This window comes from Homalodisca vitripennis, chromosome 1 (genome assembly GCF_021130785.1).
Source record: "Homalodisca vitripennis isolate AUS2020 chromosome 1, UT_GWSS_2.1, whole genome shotgun sequence".
Classification (NCBI taxonomy): Eukaryota; Metazoa; Arthropoda; class Insecta; order Hemiptera; family Cicadellidae; genus Homalodisca; species Homalodisca vitripennis.
Window position 1 is genome coordinate 81,938,332 of NC_060207.1, and position 18,234 is coordinate 81,956,565.

The 18,234-nt window shown below is 34.2% G+C and overlaps 1 protein-coding gene across 4 annotated transcripts in view; it reads left to right on the plus strand.

Moving 5' to 3' along the window:
• LOC124365657 (protein Shroom) overlaps positions 1-18,234 on the plus strand; it is a 234,003-nt gene that overhangs the window by 115,349 nt on the left and 100,420 nt on the right. For all 4 annotated transcript variants that reach the window (XM_046821632.1, XM_046821634.1, XM_046821633.1 and 1 more), the window contains 2 exons: positions 3,201-3,363; positions 12,224-12,475. In XM_046821632.1, coding sequence (XP_046677588.1) covers positions 3,244-3,363; positions 12,224-12,475 — 372 coding nt within the window. In that variant the 5' untranslated portion in view covers positions 3,201-3,243. The remainder of the gene's footprint in view (positions 1-3,200; positions 3,364-12,223; positions 12,476-18,234) is intronic.

An 18,234-nucleotide genomic window follows, 5' to 3' on the forward strand; every position in this document is an offset into this window, starting at 1 on the left:
ACTACCTATTTTATTAAAATGCATTGGTCTACATAGGTTTACAGATAATAAAAAATAAAACTAAAATAATACTCCAGTGATATTATATTACGCATTTGATTAAGCGCAATTTGAAACATCCCCTTCATCGCCTGGAAAGATTTATTTCCTAGCATAATTAGGCATGTTTATTCGAACAATCCTGGAAACGGTAAACCGGATCATTGAAGTATGACAAATATTATGTAAAAGATATTGTCTGACTTTATAGAAGTGACATATCTCTGAGTCGCCGGGTCAAAGGCTTGAGATACCAGCATGGTCTAACTATTGAGGGGAATGAAAACGCTCAATTTTAAATATAAACGGGTTTCATCCTCTAAATTGTAAGGGCCTAAGACTTCCATTCACCATAGATATCACTGAACTCGAGCGTACCCTTTACCAGTGATCCATGTCTTGCATTATTTCTTCCTGGAAATGGAATAGAATTTCTAGCTCAAATTCCTTCAAATAAACAAAACTTCTCATTCGCGGTAACTGATTGATTAAGAGACTTCATTCAAGCGAAAAACAATGAGCTTTATAAAAAAAATGTTAAAGTACCTATTAAAAATTAAGGTTTAGTTCAGGATTCTAGGTAATTCTTAGATAATATTCCTAGAGTTTCTATCTTCTTCATTTTGGACATTCATTAGTATATTTACATTGTGAGGGCCAGTAAAGAACAGTTTATGTGAATTGTTGAAGTTCCACTTGGAAGTTGGTCGCACTGTACCCATATCTGATCCGTGCACTACAAATGCTAAGCTCACGAAATCGCTTGCTTAGACAATGTGATTGACCTTTCTATGCTATTCGCCAAAACACTGCTCTATCTGAACAAGCTTTGATTCCAAATAAAAATGAGGTATCCGTTGTTTATTTGCTCGGGAAAGTCAACAACCTCTGCTATGTATACAATACTTCCAGATCCAGCAATTCCGTTTCCGTATGAATGAGGTCGCCGCGAGCCGAAGCGATCGGTCACGCTGCACAAACAACAAACAACGGAGCTCGCAGCCTGTGGCTCGCTTGTCGCTTCACTCTCCGCGAGACTCGGGCTCGAGACGTCGTGAGACCTCTCTCACCGACCCACATCGTTCATCCCACTGGGCCAGATACATCCCAAACAGCTCGTTCGTGCAGCAGCGCTTGCCTTACATCTAGCGATTACGGTCACATAAGCCGGGAATCGCCCTCCAAACAACTTATATCTCACTTGTTATGCGTGTATTGGTAGTCTCCCTCTCTCTCTTCTTGAAATACATTAATTAACTAACACAATCAGTGTGATAAACTCTGTTTTGTGATCATGTTTAGTCATCATTGTTATCAATAGTTGTGATTTAACTGTTACATTTATTAATAAATAAATGTAACAGTGTTAAATCACAAAGTTAATATAAAACTAAAGCCTTTTAATTTTACCGTGTTGACTTATTGAGGAAACGTTTTTCCCTGGACAGTTATTTTTAAGACTGTATTCATGTTGTTAACACAGCTTCTTTTGAGTTACTGGAAGAAAAAATGTCTTCAAGACTGTAATTTTTAAGATTATTTTCACTATATAAAATTGTGAAACACGTAGATACTCATCTAGATTACTGCCTGATACAAAAGTTCTTAACCAACCTACTCTTTCTAGGAACTAAAAGTCATTTTAGCGTAGCAGATTTAATTTAAGATTCAATTTAATGTACAAGTATGTTTTTATTGAATATTTTGAAAACTTTCCTTGATTTTGTCTACTCAAACTTAGTTTGACCGTGCGTTTGGCCATCTACACGAGATGTGTTTATTTCTGACTTGGGTACTATTCATATGTTATCGACAAGAGACATTTCTTCTAACTCTTTCCATAGTCACGTTTTTAATGTTATTTTCTGTAACAAATCCAACGATCACTTATTCCCGAATGGCTATCAATGATAGCGCTTTTTTACCATTAACCTAACAATCATTCGGTCTTCTTATTGAGTCGGAACGTCTGTTGGACGATCACATGGAACCAGAGGAGAGACCTGAACGCGGACGATCCAACTCTTAGTCCCCCGCAGTTCCGTCTGACCGCCTGCCGTAACACTGACACTGCGTGCCCGACAGCCGTAATAAGAGTCGTCAAGCGGTCGCTTGTAAATAGAAGAGTTGTGCAACAGAACGTGCGCTCGCTGCCTTCAGATCGGCCGGTGAAAGCTGGCGTAACGCTCGAATCATCACCGATACCGAGTCATCACACCAGCCAGCTCGCGTGTTCGGTGCGGTGAGGTATGCACCGCGTCTCCACTCGAGTCATGTTTTGACTTCCCTACATAGTACGTGCGATAATACTTACTTGCACTTCAGCGTCTGAGTCACCAGTTCACGGATCATTGGAGACCTCAAGGTTCCTCCTAGAGCCATTTATTATTACCCACATGTTTGATGACTCAGACATACTTAACTTTGTCCCCTTCTCTAAGATAAATATTTTTACTTGTTATTTAATAGAATTAATTTTTATTCTATTGATTATTTTCCAAAATACCATACTTGTTTTATTGTTTAACTGACTCCCAAGATATAAAGGCAGACCTACATTTTGTTTGAGGAGTGTTACACTCACATTTGTGAGATCTTGAATACAGAAGATGAAATTGCAATGTGTTCTACTTCAAATTGTACAGTTTCAGTCAATGTTCATAGGAATGTTGATTATATATGAGTAATAATCAGCAGGTGTTGAAAAATTATGTTTTATTATGAACTCTGAAGACAAAATTATGGAATACCTGACCGTTGAACGTTTTGAACGCAAGAACAATACAATTACGAATTTCATGTGAGAAATGTTGTGGTATTGTATTGGAAAGATTAATGAACACAGTTTCAGGAATGGATTGCACAATTGTACATTTAAAGTACGCGAATTAACAATTTCGTCCTAAAATCTCAGCTTTGTCTTGGAGCACTTCGTATAACAGTCAGACTCCAATAATCTTTGTATAAAACGTTTTGTGTAAATTTTAGATGATCAATATTTGATTTTCTGACGTTTGAAGATTTTTGTTACATAAATCCTGCACTGCAAAATACAAGACTGAAAATGACCCAACCTACCTTAAAAAATTAGACTAGGCAAGAAATTGTAATTTTCAAGTTTGTATGTACAAGTTCATACGTAGATTGATTGGGTGTTCCAGAAATGCCCGTGGCCCCGATGGCTCGCCGACAAGATCACAAGCCATGGTGCCCAAGACTATCCAAGATGCGGCAATGAGGGAGCCGGGTCCTGCACCACCGCCGCCTGTCAAGAGTCATTCTTCCTCCATTCTTTCCTCACTGCTGCACTCAGCCCACCCTCAGGTACATTCTGCCTTTAGGGACATTGTTGTGCCATTCGCCATGGGTATAATTCAACTAGGCCAGCACTCATAACAATATTATTATTGTTGTTTATAGGTGAATATGAGATGAACGAATATAATAAGTAACTATCATCTACATTTCCCGGTTTCATACATCTCCAAAAAATGAGAATAAGTTAAAATCTTGAGATATTTCTGTCTCAGTGTGGAGAGTAATGTTTAGTCAACAAATATCGAACCAAAACTGACAGGACTAATAGTCAATGGCCATCAGAAGGTTAGTGAAAGGGGTGAAGCTTTACCATGATTAGTTAAAGCTGAACTAATGGCCTATCAATATGACTAATCAGTGATCAAAATTGATAAATCCAATCCGTTTTATCCCAGGCTGTTAACTTTTTGTTGAAGTTCTTTTCTTTCTTAGTAATTTATATGGTTTCCCATATTATCCTGTATTATAATAGTATAGCATTTTTCAAATACTAGCCTATTGTTCCGTCTGGTGTCATTAATTTCATCTACGTTTTCCTGTTTATACCATTCCAAACATTTGTAACACAGTTAAACTCTTAAGATATCTAGACATCACCATGAGGGCTTAAAACTTTAACAAATCCCACTATGTACGCCTAGAGTCATAATTCCCTGTAGTTGTGGCACAGTTAACATGAGAGAACACTTTTTGTGTCTATAAGAGTTTGTGAACACATTAGTCGCACAATAGACCCCAGGAATCAAACAATCAGCCATGGCAGAATATATGAGTAGTACGAAATAAAACGTGCATTCGAATTCGACAAATCAGTATCACAAGAATTCCATACTGTTATCTAGGGATAATAACAAGAATAGTAGACACAGTTAAGAAAGAAAATAATTCCAACAAAGAAGAAAGTGAAACCATGAAAAAGTTAGCAGGTATTTTATTTTTTATCTTCAGCCTGAGATATTGATTACTAATTGATCAGATTTATGGCTTATTTTGTTTAAGGTATTAAACATGTCTAGATTTGTAAGCAGACCAAAACTAGAATCTAAATTTACTTTGTTAACAGTTAACAAAATATATGTATAACACTAAAATCTTACTTTTAATTATAATTTATTATATTTTAAAGAAAAAAAGCTATTTAAGCGCTTTGTGGATATTTAGAGATTACATTGGATACAATATCATGAGTCTAGTTAAGGTTCATATTTAGTAACTTTCTCAACATTGATGTCACATATTTACGTATTGGATTATGTGTATTTCAAAGTTAGCTTCCTTATACAGAGTGATTCATAACAAAATATGGAAATAACTCAATAAAAAATATGTCAGAAAATGGTTTTCTCTCAGGCCCTATGTATTTTCTAGAATATGTTTTATTCCTCGTACCCCATTTTGAAACACACTGTATATTTTTGTCAGTACTTTGTACAAGTTTTAGGATTTTTATTGTTAATTTGTGATTTTAATTGTGCTAGCATACATTTTGAAAGAAAATTATATAACATGTGTGATGAATAATTAATTAATAAAAACTACAATATGTCTACATCTCATGTGTTTTGTCAAAACTTATTTTATTATTCTGTATTGTTTAACTATATTCATCATTTTCTATGGTTTGTTTTGAGATGATTAAACCCCTTTATACTCTTACTTTATTAACCGTGTTTTATCTTTCATTATCAATTAATCATCTCATATATTAGTATGTTTCCTATTTTATTATAATTCTAATTGACGTGGATAGTTTTTTAAGATCTGACAAATTTGATACTGACCCAAGTTCACCCTCTTGCTCTAAACTTTGGAAATACTGGTTAAGAACATTTCAGACATTTGAGGACAGAATCTCATGAAAGGAAGAAAGCATTACATCTGAGAATAAACTCAACCTCATTATCAATCATTCACAACCAATCTTTGAGCTCATATCTGAGTCCACAACATACGAGGCAGCAGTTGGCCTGAATAGTATATTCATCAAACCTACAAGTGAAATATTTGCAAGGTATCAGCTAGCTTCACGTAAACAACGATCAGGTGAGTCCATCAGTGAATACGTGTTGACTTTAAAAGTAGGTACTGAGCAAAAACTGTAAATTTTTAGCAGCTACTGTTAAAGATCATAAAAATAAATTTATTTGGGATGGTTTTCTAAGTGGACTTTGTCTTCAACAATTTGACAGCGGCTATTAGAAAATAATACTTAACACTGGAATAAGCTTCTAATCAGGCTATTGCTATTTAGAAGCTCATAATCAATCAGCATTTTATTCTAAAGTTGAAGGTGTTTTAAATGCTTCTATACCCATGAATGTTCCTCCTGACAAGACTCTCAGCTTTCAGCTTTTCCTTCTGCTAAATGTTACTTTTGTGCATACAGTGGGCATCCGTACATAAACTGTCCTGCTAAAGACGCGATATGTAACATTTGTTCTAAATGGGGACATTACTCTAAGGTCTGTAGGTCAAGACTTAAGGAAAAGCAACATTAAAACTTCTAATGCTGTTACAACTAATTGTTGTTGCTACTATTAAAGCAGCTCCTCCTTCATGCTTAAAACATGCTGTTGTTAAAGTAACCATTGGCAAATACGAAGCGGAGGCATAGATACTGGAAGCTCAGAGAGTTTTTTAAGTGATTCGTTTGTTTCTCAGCGTAACATCAGACTTTTCCCTGGATCTGGTAAGGTTTCAATGGCATCTGCTTCACTTAGTTCACAAATTGTTGGTTACTTTATTATAAATGTAAAACTCCTTGAGCATTCATACACAAGAGCAGAAATTGCAGTATTAAAAGATCTTTCTGCTCATCTCATAGTGGGTCATGATTTACTGAAACATTATTCTCAAATTCAACTTTATTTGGGTGGAAGCTCCACTTATTGTCTGTTCTCTACCTCATACTCGAGTTGAACCTCCTCCTTTATTCAGTAACCTGACTGAAAATGTACGACTGATTGTTACTAAGTCTTGTAGAAATTCAGTAAATGATAACATATTCATTGACAATGAAGTTGAAAAACTATTAGCAGATGAAGTAATAGAAGAAAAGTCTATCACCATGGCGAGCTCAAACTCTTATTACTATTAATAAAAACCATGGAGGGGAATGGTGATACACTATTCTCAAACTATCAACTGCTTTACTCTTTTAGATGCTTATCATCCATCTAGCATGGATCATGTTGCCTCTCAAGTATAGAAATGTTCTGTTTTTAGCACCATGAGTGAGAATGTCTTAAATGATTCTTTACATTCTATTAGGTCTTTACTATGCACTGCTACAAAGGTGACACCTCATTAACGAGTGTTTATTCATTCCAGAAAATCTTCAAACAGACAATCTTTAACAACCTGGTTACTTAAATATGAAAAAGTGTTCTTGAAGAAAAATATAAGACAGAGCAAGTATGATCCGCTGGTAGACGAGATTGAACTAATAGATGTAAATCCCAATTTATGCAACCATACGTCTCAATAACGGAGATGAGAAGACAGTTTCACTGAAACAGCTGGCTCCGAAAGGAGACAATGCAGCTGTAATCTTCAAAGATAACACAGATCAATCTGTTTTGGTAGTGGACCAACCAGACAGTAATATCTCTGAAGAATCACGTATATCAAATCGTGGTATATCTATGTTGGATGTGACATGTAGCTCTCCGCTGGATCGTGATCGTCTTGCACCACATCCTCATTTATGTAAACCAAGTAATTCATACACTCCGCCACAAAACACTGACTCCCCTCATCAAACAAATTCATAATTCTGACTACCTGCCTTTAAGACTAACTACAAGAAATAGAAGTCTTCTATAATACCTAGAAGACTATCAAGGAGGGGTGAATATGGTGAATAATTACTTAATACAAACTATCATATGTTTACATCACATATGTTTTGTAAAAACTTATTTTATTATTCTGTATTCTCAAACTGTATTAATTTTCTCTGGTTTTTTTTAGATGATTAAAACCCTTTATTAAACTGGGTTTTATTTTTCATTACAACATTTCATTTCTTGCTTGAGTAAAACTAACTTGATTACTCAAGAACAAAACTTAAACCTTAACTATCTAATATTTTAAAATGCAATAACCATAATGTTGATTTACAGAATGTATCTAAACCTATAAATCCAATTTCTAGGCCTGTATTTGTGAAACATGAAAATAGTAATTTTGTTCTACAAACAGTTTTTCCAAAGATTATTTGTAGCACTATTTTGGACTTAAGATCTACTCTAAATTTATTAAACAAATACATTATATATTTTTAAACAGAAGCTATGCAGGTAAATGGTCCAAAAGTGGGAGTTTCTAGGATACTCTAGTATCCTCTAGTATCTAGTAATAATAGTATCCGATCTAGTAAGCAAGAGTTCAGTTACGGCCATAAAAATAAGCTGTGATGTTTAAAGAATTCTTTCATAAAATGAACAATATTATGTGTTTTAGACACCATTATGCTTCATTTATTGACTATGCTGAATCATTTTTTTGTACATTAGTTTGAATGTGTGTATCATCCTCTAAACATCAAATGCTCAGCGAGGCATTGCTGATGTAACTACCCAGATGGGAAAAAGAGGTTTGATTTTGCAATCATGTGCTGGTGTAACCTTTAGCACTAAATGAAGATATTTTATTAGGTACTTTTCGATCAAATAGTGTACAATAACTGATCGATTTTTGCAATGTGCTAATTACAAAAGATATATATTTTTTTTAATTATATAACAAAATTTTAATTATAGAACAAAAAGATTAGATTTTTATCTATATAACAGACCTACAATGGATGCAGGTTAATATCTCAAACTCTGGTCTTACTGTCAGACGTAGACATACATCAGCTTCAAATCCAATCGGTGATCTAACACTTTTGACCTAAATTGTCTATATGCGCAATATATGTCAAAGTCTAATTAGGTAGGTACTTTTTATTAAATATTAAATATATACTTAAGTTTGCAGGATATGAAAGAGTACATTATCTCTAAAAATACATACATGATGCAGCACGGTTTGAAATAATTCCTTGGACTTAGCATTGAATTTATACATTCAAATTCATTCTTCAGATAGCCGCCCTTTTTTATGTACTGACGATCTTGTATTATATCGATTCCCTCCCTTTACTCCATTTGATACTTGCACAAAACAGCGATCCATAAGGATAGTCAGATTAAGGTAAAAATGAGACCAGTCTGTCTTGAAAAAAATATTTAGACAAGTTTGGTAACAAGGTTTTAGAAAAATCATGTATATTGTTGTCAATAAGAAATTCAAACTACTAAACAGAACAAAACTTTTGTTTTCACAAAGAATTTAATATTTTTCTTGAAGTGCTCATGGAGTGCAATATTTCATTTCACAGTTAATTTACTTTCTACATTGGCCTTTGACATATAACAAGAAAATTACAGTTATGAGTTCAATTGCAGCAACGCTAGTGTTTCCTATCCCCATTGCATATTCATACTATGTTAATAACCCTTATACTGATTGAGTAACATTTCACAGGGACATCTTGTTCGCATTTTTGCAGATCCAGATCTGCAATTAGAGCACCTCTTGATAGCTTTCCAATGCATTTATAATATAAATCCTCTTATTGTACTGGATATATAAAGATATGTAAAGTATCTGGATATGTAAAGATATATAAATCCACTCAATTATATATCTTTCCTGCTAAATGAACTAAATGATTTCTACCCAAATAAGTAAATAGTTATATCATTAATTTGAGTAATTTTTGACTAAACGCAAAAATTCTAAACCTGTATAGCAATCACATGTTAAATCTCCATTTTAATCTACTTTTGAACCATCAATATGGTTTTGGCTGTACATATAAAAATATGGAACTATTGAAACTATCTACCTATACTAGCTATTGACATCAGATTCTGGGATCTTCATACATATCTATACCAACCGCTTGGACGAATATAGTATCCAGCTGTTAATGTTAAAAGTGGAATTCCAACATCTTACCTATCTAACATCCAAAAACAAAATTCTGATAGTTCATAACAATGTTTAAAAAAATATCTCCAAGATCTCAAATAGTTATAAAAACGCCTTAATATACCTACAGAGTGATCCTTTAAAGGTAACCATTATTTTAGACCATTTATTGGTTCAGGTCATCTAAATAAGGTAGAATAAATGGACCATACCTGAAAAGGCTTTGTTTTCTATATATCTGTCCATACATATTTTTATAAAATATGTGTCATTACAATTGTAAGAAAAAAGCTTTTCTACTCTTATCTCAAAAAGTCTTATCTAACTTGGTTTTTTTTTACAAAATATAATACCAGTAACGTTATTTAGAAATAAGTATTGTTGTTGGACGAAACATAAGTCTAAAACAAAAACGTATGCTAATTATTGCATTTATGACAGGTATTGCTATCAATATTTATTATAACTATTTGACACTGAATTATATTGAATGCCAACAAATCTAAACTTTCTTGAATAAATCAGTGCATCAATAAGATTATTTAGAAAAAAAAGTTAAAATCTCAGTTATTCCTTGATATGTTTTAAATATTTTTTTGTATAATTTGTATTTTGATTACATTGTTTATTAAATTGTTGTTTATTAGTACAAAAACTTTAATGTTTTATAAAATTTGGTATTTGAAAATTGAAAACTTACCATTTTTAATCTGTAAATGGCAAAATAATATTACTTCTCATGATTATAATGAAGGATAATAACAATATGTGAGCCAAATTTCAATGCCTAATTTCAACCATTATTTAAACAAAAATATCTTTTTATACAAAGCACAGGCAGACGTATGGAAATACATTTTCAGACAAGTGTTGTGTTTAATTTTCTTATTTTTATACCCTGATCCAAATTTATATTTATTGGTAAACCATTATGGGACCATACTTGTTAAAATTCCTTGACGTTCTAGTTGTAAAATAGCAAAAAGTTCACTAAAGATGTAGCTTAATATCAATATCATTATGCTATGCAAAGTTTCATAAGTCATTAGAATAACAAAATTTTCAGAAGAGGAGTAGTAAAAATGAAAGAAAATCTCTACTGGTATTAAAGCTTGAAGAACTGAAACAATATTTTAGGCCAAGATTTCATTAACCTGTTTAAACCCAAATAGTTGATTTAGAACATTGAGTTTATTTTACACCTCTAAAACTCCATGAATTCATAGAAGATGAGTAATGTTTTAAAGAACTGTATTGCAAACATCCAGTACATACATTTAATATTAAAAGGGTTTGTTTTCAAGTGATCTCAAAAATTAATGAACTGACCTCAGGGTGGCTGTGGAAATTTTCCATTATGAATAGGATGATGATAATGACCTTCTTGATTCTTTGTTTTTGACAATGGAAGGATTTTGAAGGAAACAGAATTTTTCCGGATATTTAATATCGTTCAGTGATACAATACAATCAGTAACACTATGTTAATAGATCTGCAATCTGATCTCTTCCTCAGGTTAATGACTACAGCTATGCTGTTATGGTTCCTGACTTATGCAGGTAACAACACTCTGATATGTTTTGTTAACTTTAACCTAGATTGTAGTTATGCATTTACCTGAGGAAGAGATCAGATTGCAGAGCTTGAAACATAGTGTTACTGATTGTGTTGTATCACTGATTGTAAACTGGACTGGGCTATGAAATTAGAAATTCCTCCAATCTTCATCATTAACCTCAGACATATCTTTATCTAGACTAGACTGTCACTGTTAAATGTGAATTCAGGCCTGGTGCATTATTGTGTAGGAAATGAATAATTCCAACAAAAAAAGGGGTCCGGCCCCACCCCAGGAAAATGGTTGGTAATTGTATTAAAAATTATGAATTTTGAAGCTTTTTAACAATTTTGTAAAACACAGAAGTCTTACAAACCACATCACTATTTTGTAGTGGGCTATACACCATTGAAGTTGTGGCGAGGAGGGGCATTAGGAAACAGGGCATAGAGGAACAATGCATTACAAACATAACAATATAAATAATACGTAATCACGGTGCCGACGAGTCGAAAAACATAACTGTTGTACTTCAGTAGTAGTATAATTTTTGCACCAAAGTTATATTTAAAAAAAAGTGATCATCTATGAAGGTGGTAGGACTGTCTTTTCATTGTGATAATGCCTCTGTTATCAGGAATGACCTCCCTTCCAACAAGCCAAGAAAAGTAGCAGGTATCAAGTGTCTTATCTATAACCATCACTAACTCCTACAGTCTAGTTAATCAGATAATGGTAATTACAACTTGTTTTAAAAAATATAGAAGCTGCTGTTGTTGTGATCAAAGATTATTAATTAATGAGTCTTTTAATTATGCATTGATTAGAGAGGATCCATTATCCAACTTGTAATTTTATAAATTTACCTCTGGTTTGATCACATCACCCTATGTCTAAGATGAGCCCTCACTGATTAGATATTTAGTTTATAAAGGCCTCATTGAAATCCATATCTGGAAAGCAGCAAGATATTAGGCTTGCTAAGGTTGGCGATTACTAATGAAATCTTCATAATACTTGTCTTAAGTTACTAAGTTTTGTTTATGACAGATCCAGGAGCTTAAAGCTTCAATTAGGGAATACTTACTTGGATGACAGTAGCAGTTTTTGAATGAAACATGAGTTGGACTTTTCAAGATATGTAATGAGTATTTTATGTTATAATTGTGTCACAAGATAGTACACTAAAGTTAATGAAAGGTAAGACATTAACTTTAAATAAATATACTATAGTTAGGATAACTATAGTTAGTTATAGGCATATAAAAAAAATCAGAATGATTAATGGCATATTTTAGCAACGCAGTATATTTTGTTATGTGTAGGGAGGCAGTGGTGGACTCCGTAGCTCCCCGCCACCTGCCCCTGTACGGGACGCCTCCAGCCTCAAGGCAGTCCGCTACGGCCCGGGACATGAGAAGTTCCCCTCGTGGCCGGCTGCTGTGCCGTCCCGCCCCCAGGCCGGAGGCTCCTGCCGCTCCAAGTCGTGGACGGAGCAGACACACTACCCCAAGGAGGAACCACCAGTGATCAGCCGGCCTTTTAACAAACGGATCAACCCCTCCTTTAGCCAACAGGTCGGCTGTAAAACCATTAACATTTTACAACTCTTTTTTTGTTGTCTTTTGATAATCTTCCAAAATTTTTCCAAAAATACGTTAATTTACCAAATTTCCTCTTAAATATACCAAAGTTAAACTTAACCACATCATTTCAATTTGCAAAGTCTTTCCCACACACTCAATTCAATAGCCAATGCCACCAGTACCCATGTAGTCAGTTTCTGTTGACAAGGTGTCAGAGCATAGTTTTTATAGACTCATGACTAAAACATCTAGTGAAAAAGTTATGCTTCCATTCACACAATTCTTCCATTAGTTACATCCTTCTGGATCCACTAGTTATAGAACTTGGGAACAGCCTTGTTGCTCAAGTATGCAATATGTAACAAATGAGGTCTGAAAACAATCTGAGTGTATCAGTCACACAATCTTATACCATTTACATTTTCCTTAAAAACATCTAATATTTATAAAATCCAACCTGTTAAGAATAGAACATCTTATTACTGCCATACCCTGTCATTCCATACCTGTCAGTAAGAATAAACAAATGGGCCTATCAAACAATAGGTATACCCCAGAATTTTTAGTCCTATATTTCCTCTTAATACTTTTTAACCTTATACAACTGTAGAAAAACAAGTAACACTGTACGAAATTCTAAAATGTGATTGGGCACATTTTACACATAAATTTATTCCAACCAGCTCTTGAAACGTACAGGCCACACAAGAAAACGGTTTCCTCTGCCACATTTTGTTACACTGTCCTAGTCCATGGTCCGGACAAAGGTGCTTCAGACCAGTGATCTATTGGATATACATCTAATGGATGATACACTGGATAAGTGTTTGTATCATTGGAATGTAAGCAATTCACATAGACTTAGATTGTGGTCTGGTTCCTTCTAGAGTTCAAAAAAACACAGTGGTCAGAAAGGATAGTTTGGAATATAGAATAAATCCAACTTCCTGCATGTTACACTTTCTCATGATCAGACAGATTTCAATCCTGTAAAAATAGAAAGTTGGTTTAGTTTTATGAGTAAAAGTAACTATAACCATTTCTATAGTGACCATGTGTTTACTTTTTATTATTTTTTTATTCACCTTCAATATGACATCTTCTTGAAGAGGTCCTGTGATTAGTTTGATGAGTTGTCTCTCAGAATATACTACTTTAATTAATCTGCACATAAAACTGTGTCAATAAAAAACATGTTACGTGTACTGTACAATTTGACGTACATTTATTTACACTTGCAAGAAATAAAAAATACAAATAAATAAAAGAAAAACATGTTAAAAGGAACTTGAATATATTAGGACTGAGTGATTGTATTAATAAATTTAAATATTTGTCTCAGAAGATAAGGGTAGCTATCACAGTTTGGGCCAGCTTTTCCAAATATAAACTTCTTAGATTCAACAAGAAAACTCATTTTAAGGGGAGTTGAATGATCCTATCTCACTCATGTTAAATTTAACGAGGTTGATGTAACTTTTCTTACAAAGTATAAAAAAATTAAATGTTGGTTTATATTTTATTTTAAAGTTTGAGTGTTTAAAAATTATCAAGTTATATTTTTAGGTAAAAATTTGAAACAAAATTTATTACTGTTATTTTTCTTTATTTTCGGATTTCCTATGCTTAAAATATTAAGCCTAATTTTCTGAAAAAGAATTACCTTGATATCTTGAGTGGTTCTTGAGAAAAGGTACATTGATTGTAAAAAACAAAACTTTCAGAAACCGAAATTTTTGTAATATACATACAGTAGAACCTCTCATATCCGACCATGACGGAACCGAGTCAAGGTCGGAACGGTTAAAAGGTCGGATATTGTGAGGAGCAATAAGCAAACAACTTTATTGTACTTCTAAATACCCGCATTTGTATGTTGCTGAATACATTTGAAATATTTACAGTTTTTGAATTAAATGAAAACGTGAATAAAATCTAAGCGTGTGTACAGTATATATTAAAGAATTCAGTAATGGATTTCTGTTTCAATTTTGTCATTATTGACCTTGCAGAAATTTCCCCCCATTTTTTTGCCCACAATACATCCATTGGGGTTGCATTTGGATGCAACTGCTGTTTTCAGCTCAACATCGAAAGCGTCTTCAGCAGCAGAATGACTCACTACATTGTCACTTGTGATTTCCTCTTCATCTGAGTCAATTTCTTCTTCCTCGGTTTTGTTCTGCACAATAGCAATGATTTGGTCATCGCTGAGATCTTCATTGGCTGTAATTTCCTAAACATCACCTTCAACAAGCCACTCTTCTACATCTGTCATCTGAAGATAGTGCTGAAACACTTGTAGATTTTGTAATGTTTCTGTTTTGTCTGTCTCAACATCTGCTTCTGTCAAAACTGGCTCATGATCATTCTCAGATTCTTCTTGTTTCAATGGTGGCCAAATCTTTTTCCAAGCTTTCTGAAGGGTGATTTGTTTAATGTCATCCCAAGCTGCAGCAACTATATATGGCATCTTTTAATTTAAACTTTTCACTTCTTCAAAAATGTTAGATTCTTCTTCTGTTTTTTCCTTGAGAGAGCTGACATATTGTCTTCTGCATCTTCTCTTTAGCCACTCAATGACGCCCTGACCCGTAGGCTATATTAAAGGTGTAACGTTGGGCAATAAAAATGAAGCCTTGATGTTTTCTTTCTTTAGTTCAGATTCAGGGGGTGACTGGGAGCATTATCTAAGTACAAAATAAGCACGGTACGAGCAGGTAAGTTTTTAGACTTTGAATGGTTTTTTACTGAGGGGACAAATTTGTCAAAAAACCACTCCTTAAACAAATGACTATCCATCCAAGCAGACGATTGATTAAGAGAGAAAACTGCAAGTGTTACCATGTTTAGCTTTTAAACCACACTTGGCTTCTTAGATTTCTCTTTGACGAACAACGCCAATTCGTGGCTTCCTGTGGCATTGCTACAATTTGTAATTGTGAGTCTGTATTTAGCAAGCTTTGTCCTAACACAGGCTAATTTTTAGCAGCAAGAATGGTTTTTGTAATTTAGGCCTGTTTCATCTACATTGTAGACTTGTTCAGGTACATATATATAGAGATATATAGAGACAGACCGCCGGCCACTAGGTTGGATATCAGGTGGAGTCGGATGTGCGAAGGTCGGATATGAGAGGTTCTACTGTATATAATTTTAAAAGTTAAAACCTACCTTAGTACATTCCTGGACTATATGGTGGGTTCTCCAGGTTCTCTTGCTCTTCATAATGAATCTTAAGTTTCCTTTTAGATAATGTTTGTTTTTTTCTGCATTTTTTCAATTTCTTCTACTGCTTTATCCGCTTTCAGGATTCTAGTCACATCAGCTTTCTACATAGACTCAATGCAGTACTTCCCAGGACATATTCCAATTTTCTTCAGAATTTAACATTTTATAATGTTTCCTTGGTTGTGTGAAACTATGGCTTTATAGAAACCTAATTCATGTGTATTTCTTTTTTGTACAAAAGTGCTTTTTAGCACCAAGCATGTGTATTCAGATAAGCCAGGGAAAAATATATAGAAGTTTTTTGCGATTTTCACCATCCGACTCTCCGTAAGGAATCATTTTAAAATTTAAACTAGTGCTATGATTTCTTCATGAAGTTTGGAATACTCAGTCTATCCATTCTTATCATTAGAATTTTAAATTGTAACTTTAAAGACATTCTAGTCTATGATATAGAGATACAATATGATATGAGAAGCAAGTAAAACAATGGAATGTAGCAAAACCAAGTTTGGATTTGTATGATTGCTGTCACAAATTAGAATGAAATAATCGACTGAAGGTACCAAACATTTGATCAACCTAGAATGCATTCAAAGTTTTCAGTACCTAGTTAGGAGCATACCTTAATAAAGACGTGGAAGAAACTGTTACATGAATTGTACTTCTCACAGTTTTAGTCTACATTTTCTAAAACATACAATGACTTTAACACATGTTATTTAAAAAAAAGAAGAAATCGCTATCTCCTCCACCATGAAATATGAGATGATGGATTTGCATCTCTCTCCAAAATCACATCTTGGATAAGTCACTAGTAAAACTAAAAGATTAGACGCATGGAATACTTAATTTACCATATAGGTTCTAAAATTAAAAACCCCTACATTCTGTAATTTATGAATCAGAATCGTTTGTAAATAAGAAACATTTAGTAATTTTTTTGCCTAAAACAAGTTTTTTTTTCTTAAGGGAAGTCAACTTTGCAATTGTAAAATTTATTAATTTTTATGAGAGATTAATTTCTCTAATTAAATGTGCCTTTTTATCTATTTACTTGATTTTACTATTTACAGAGCTATTGCTACTAGTTTTCCCTGTAAATAAAAACCTTATTACACATTGTGTTTTGAAGGTGAAGCTGCTTTAACTGACTTGTAGCATTCAAGGCCTCTAGTAATTAGTAGGAGTATATTCTAGTAGTTACTTTAGGGAAATAAATCTGAAGCGACAAAGATTGCTTGTGAGAATTATAGATCAATAGGAGGTCAGACTGACAATTGCAAGATCTCAGGACATGCGTAGGATATAGGAATGTCACATATGAGCAAATAAACATTGGCTTGCTACAGAGACCTTGAAAATCACAAATTCGAAGCAGCATGAGTTGCATGGGAGATTTATAGATCAGCAAGTGACTCAGACTAAACTTCTGGACTCGTAGCTCTGAGGCCATGTGAAGGTCAAATGTGGGCAGATGGACACTGGCTTGCTGCAGTGACCTTGAGGAACACACTCGCCCACATGTGGTGCTTTATTGCTTCTTCTACACAGCATTAAATCTCCTGTCCTTGGCGCGATACTGGACACCTCCGTTTGAATTGAGGCAGGACAGAACGGATTGACAGATCTTTTGTGCCATACAGTATATGAGGCGATGAAACAAGTAATCAACGGCAAGGTCACCCTCAATACAGCCGATGATCTGTTATACGCGAGTTAATCAGTGGTTGGAGCCAAGGCCAGATCCTTTGGCCTAACTGCAGTGAATGTACGGGGGGCCTTCACCGCCTCGTTTGGAGTGACTCGTTAGCTTGGAGGCACTATCTCTGATTAGAGTAAGGTCAACTAGTGTGACAGTTCACCAGCACTTCTGTCTAGGCAGAGAAAGGAAACCACAACATGTTTTTGTTCTTGTTGACTTCGAAGTTAATTAAGATAATCCTAACAAGAGAAGATTTACAAACAACCATTAGTAGGTTAAATATCTGGATTTGCTTTTCACAACACACTATTTGTGTACCACTAGAAGGAGTTGCTGTAATGATTTTGGAGAGAGGTAAGGGGTTTTGGGGACATCTCTGAATCCATTGTTTTGACAACACACAGGGATACGTTATGATTATCTGTGTCAGTCATGCCATCACAGGCATCAGCCAAAAATTAGTCAAATAACAAAGCATAGTAGTCTATAATCAGCAGAAGAAAGCTCTCCCATTAGAGTGACCCACTCAGATTACCTGTGAGAGGTCACAGAACCGTCTTGCTCTTCTCTCTAAACAATACTCTGAACTAACACACATGTCCATGGACAGTCCTCTGGTTTAACTGACACAATCTGCTCATTCACATTAATGATTCTAGTGAATCTTGTCCTAGTTTACAGCTTTGTTTATATCAAACCATAGTGTGTAAAATGTAAAATGTTATCATACATATACTGTTTTAATAAGTTGGACAATGAAAATCTTCCTCAAAAAGTTTACCTTTACTGTAGGCTAGGCGTAAATCTGTGACTC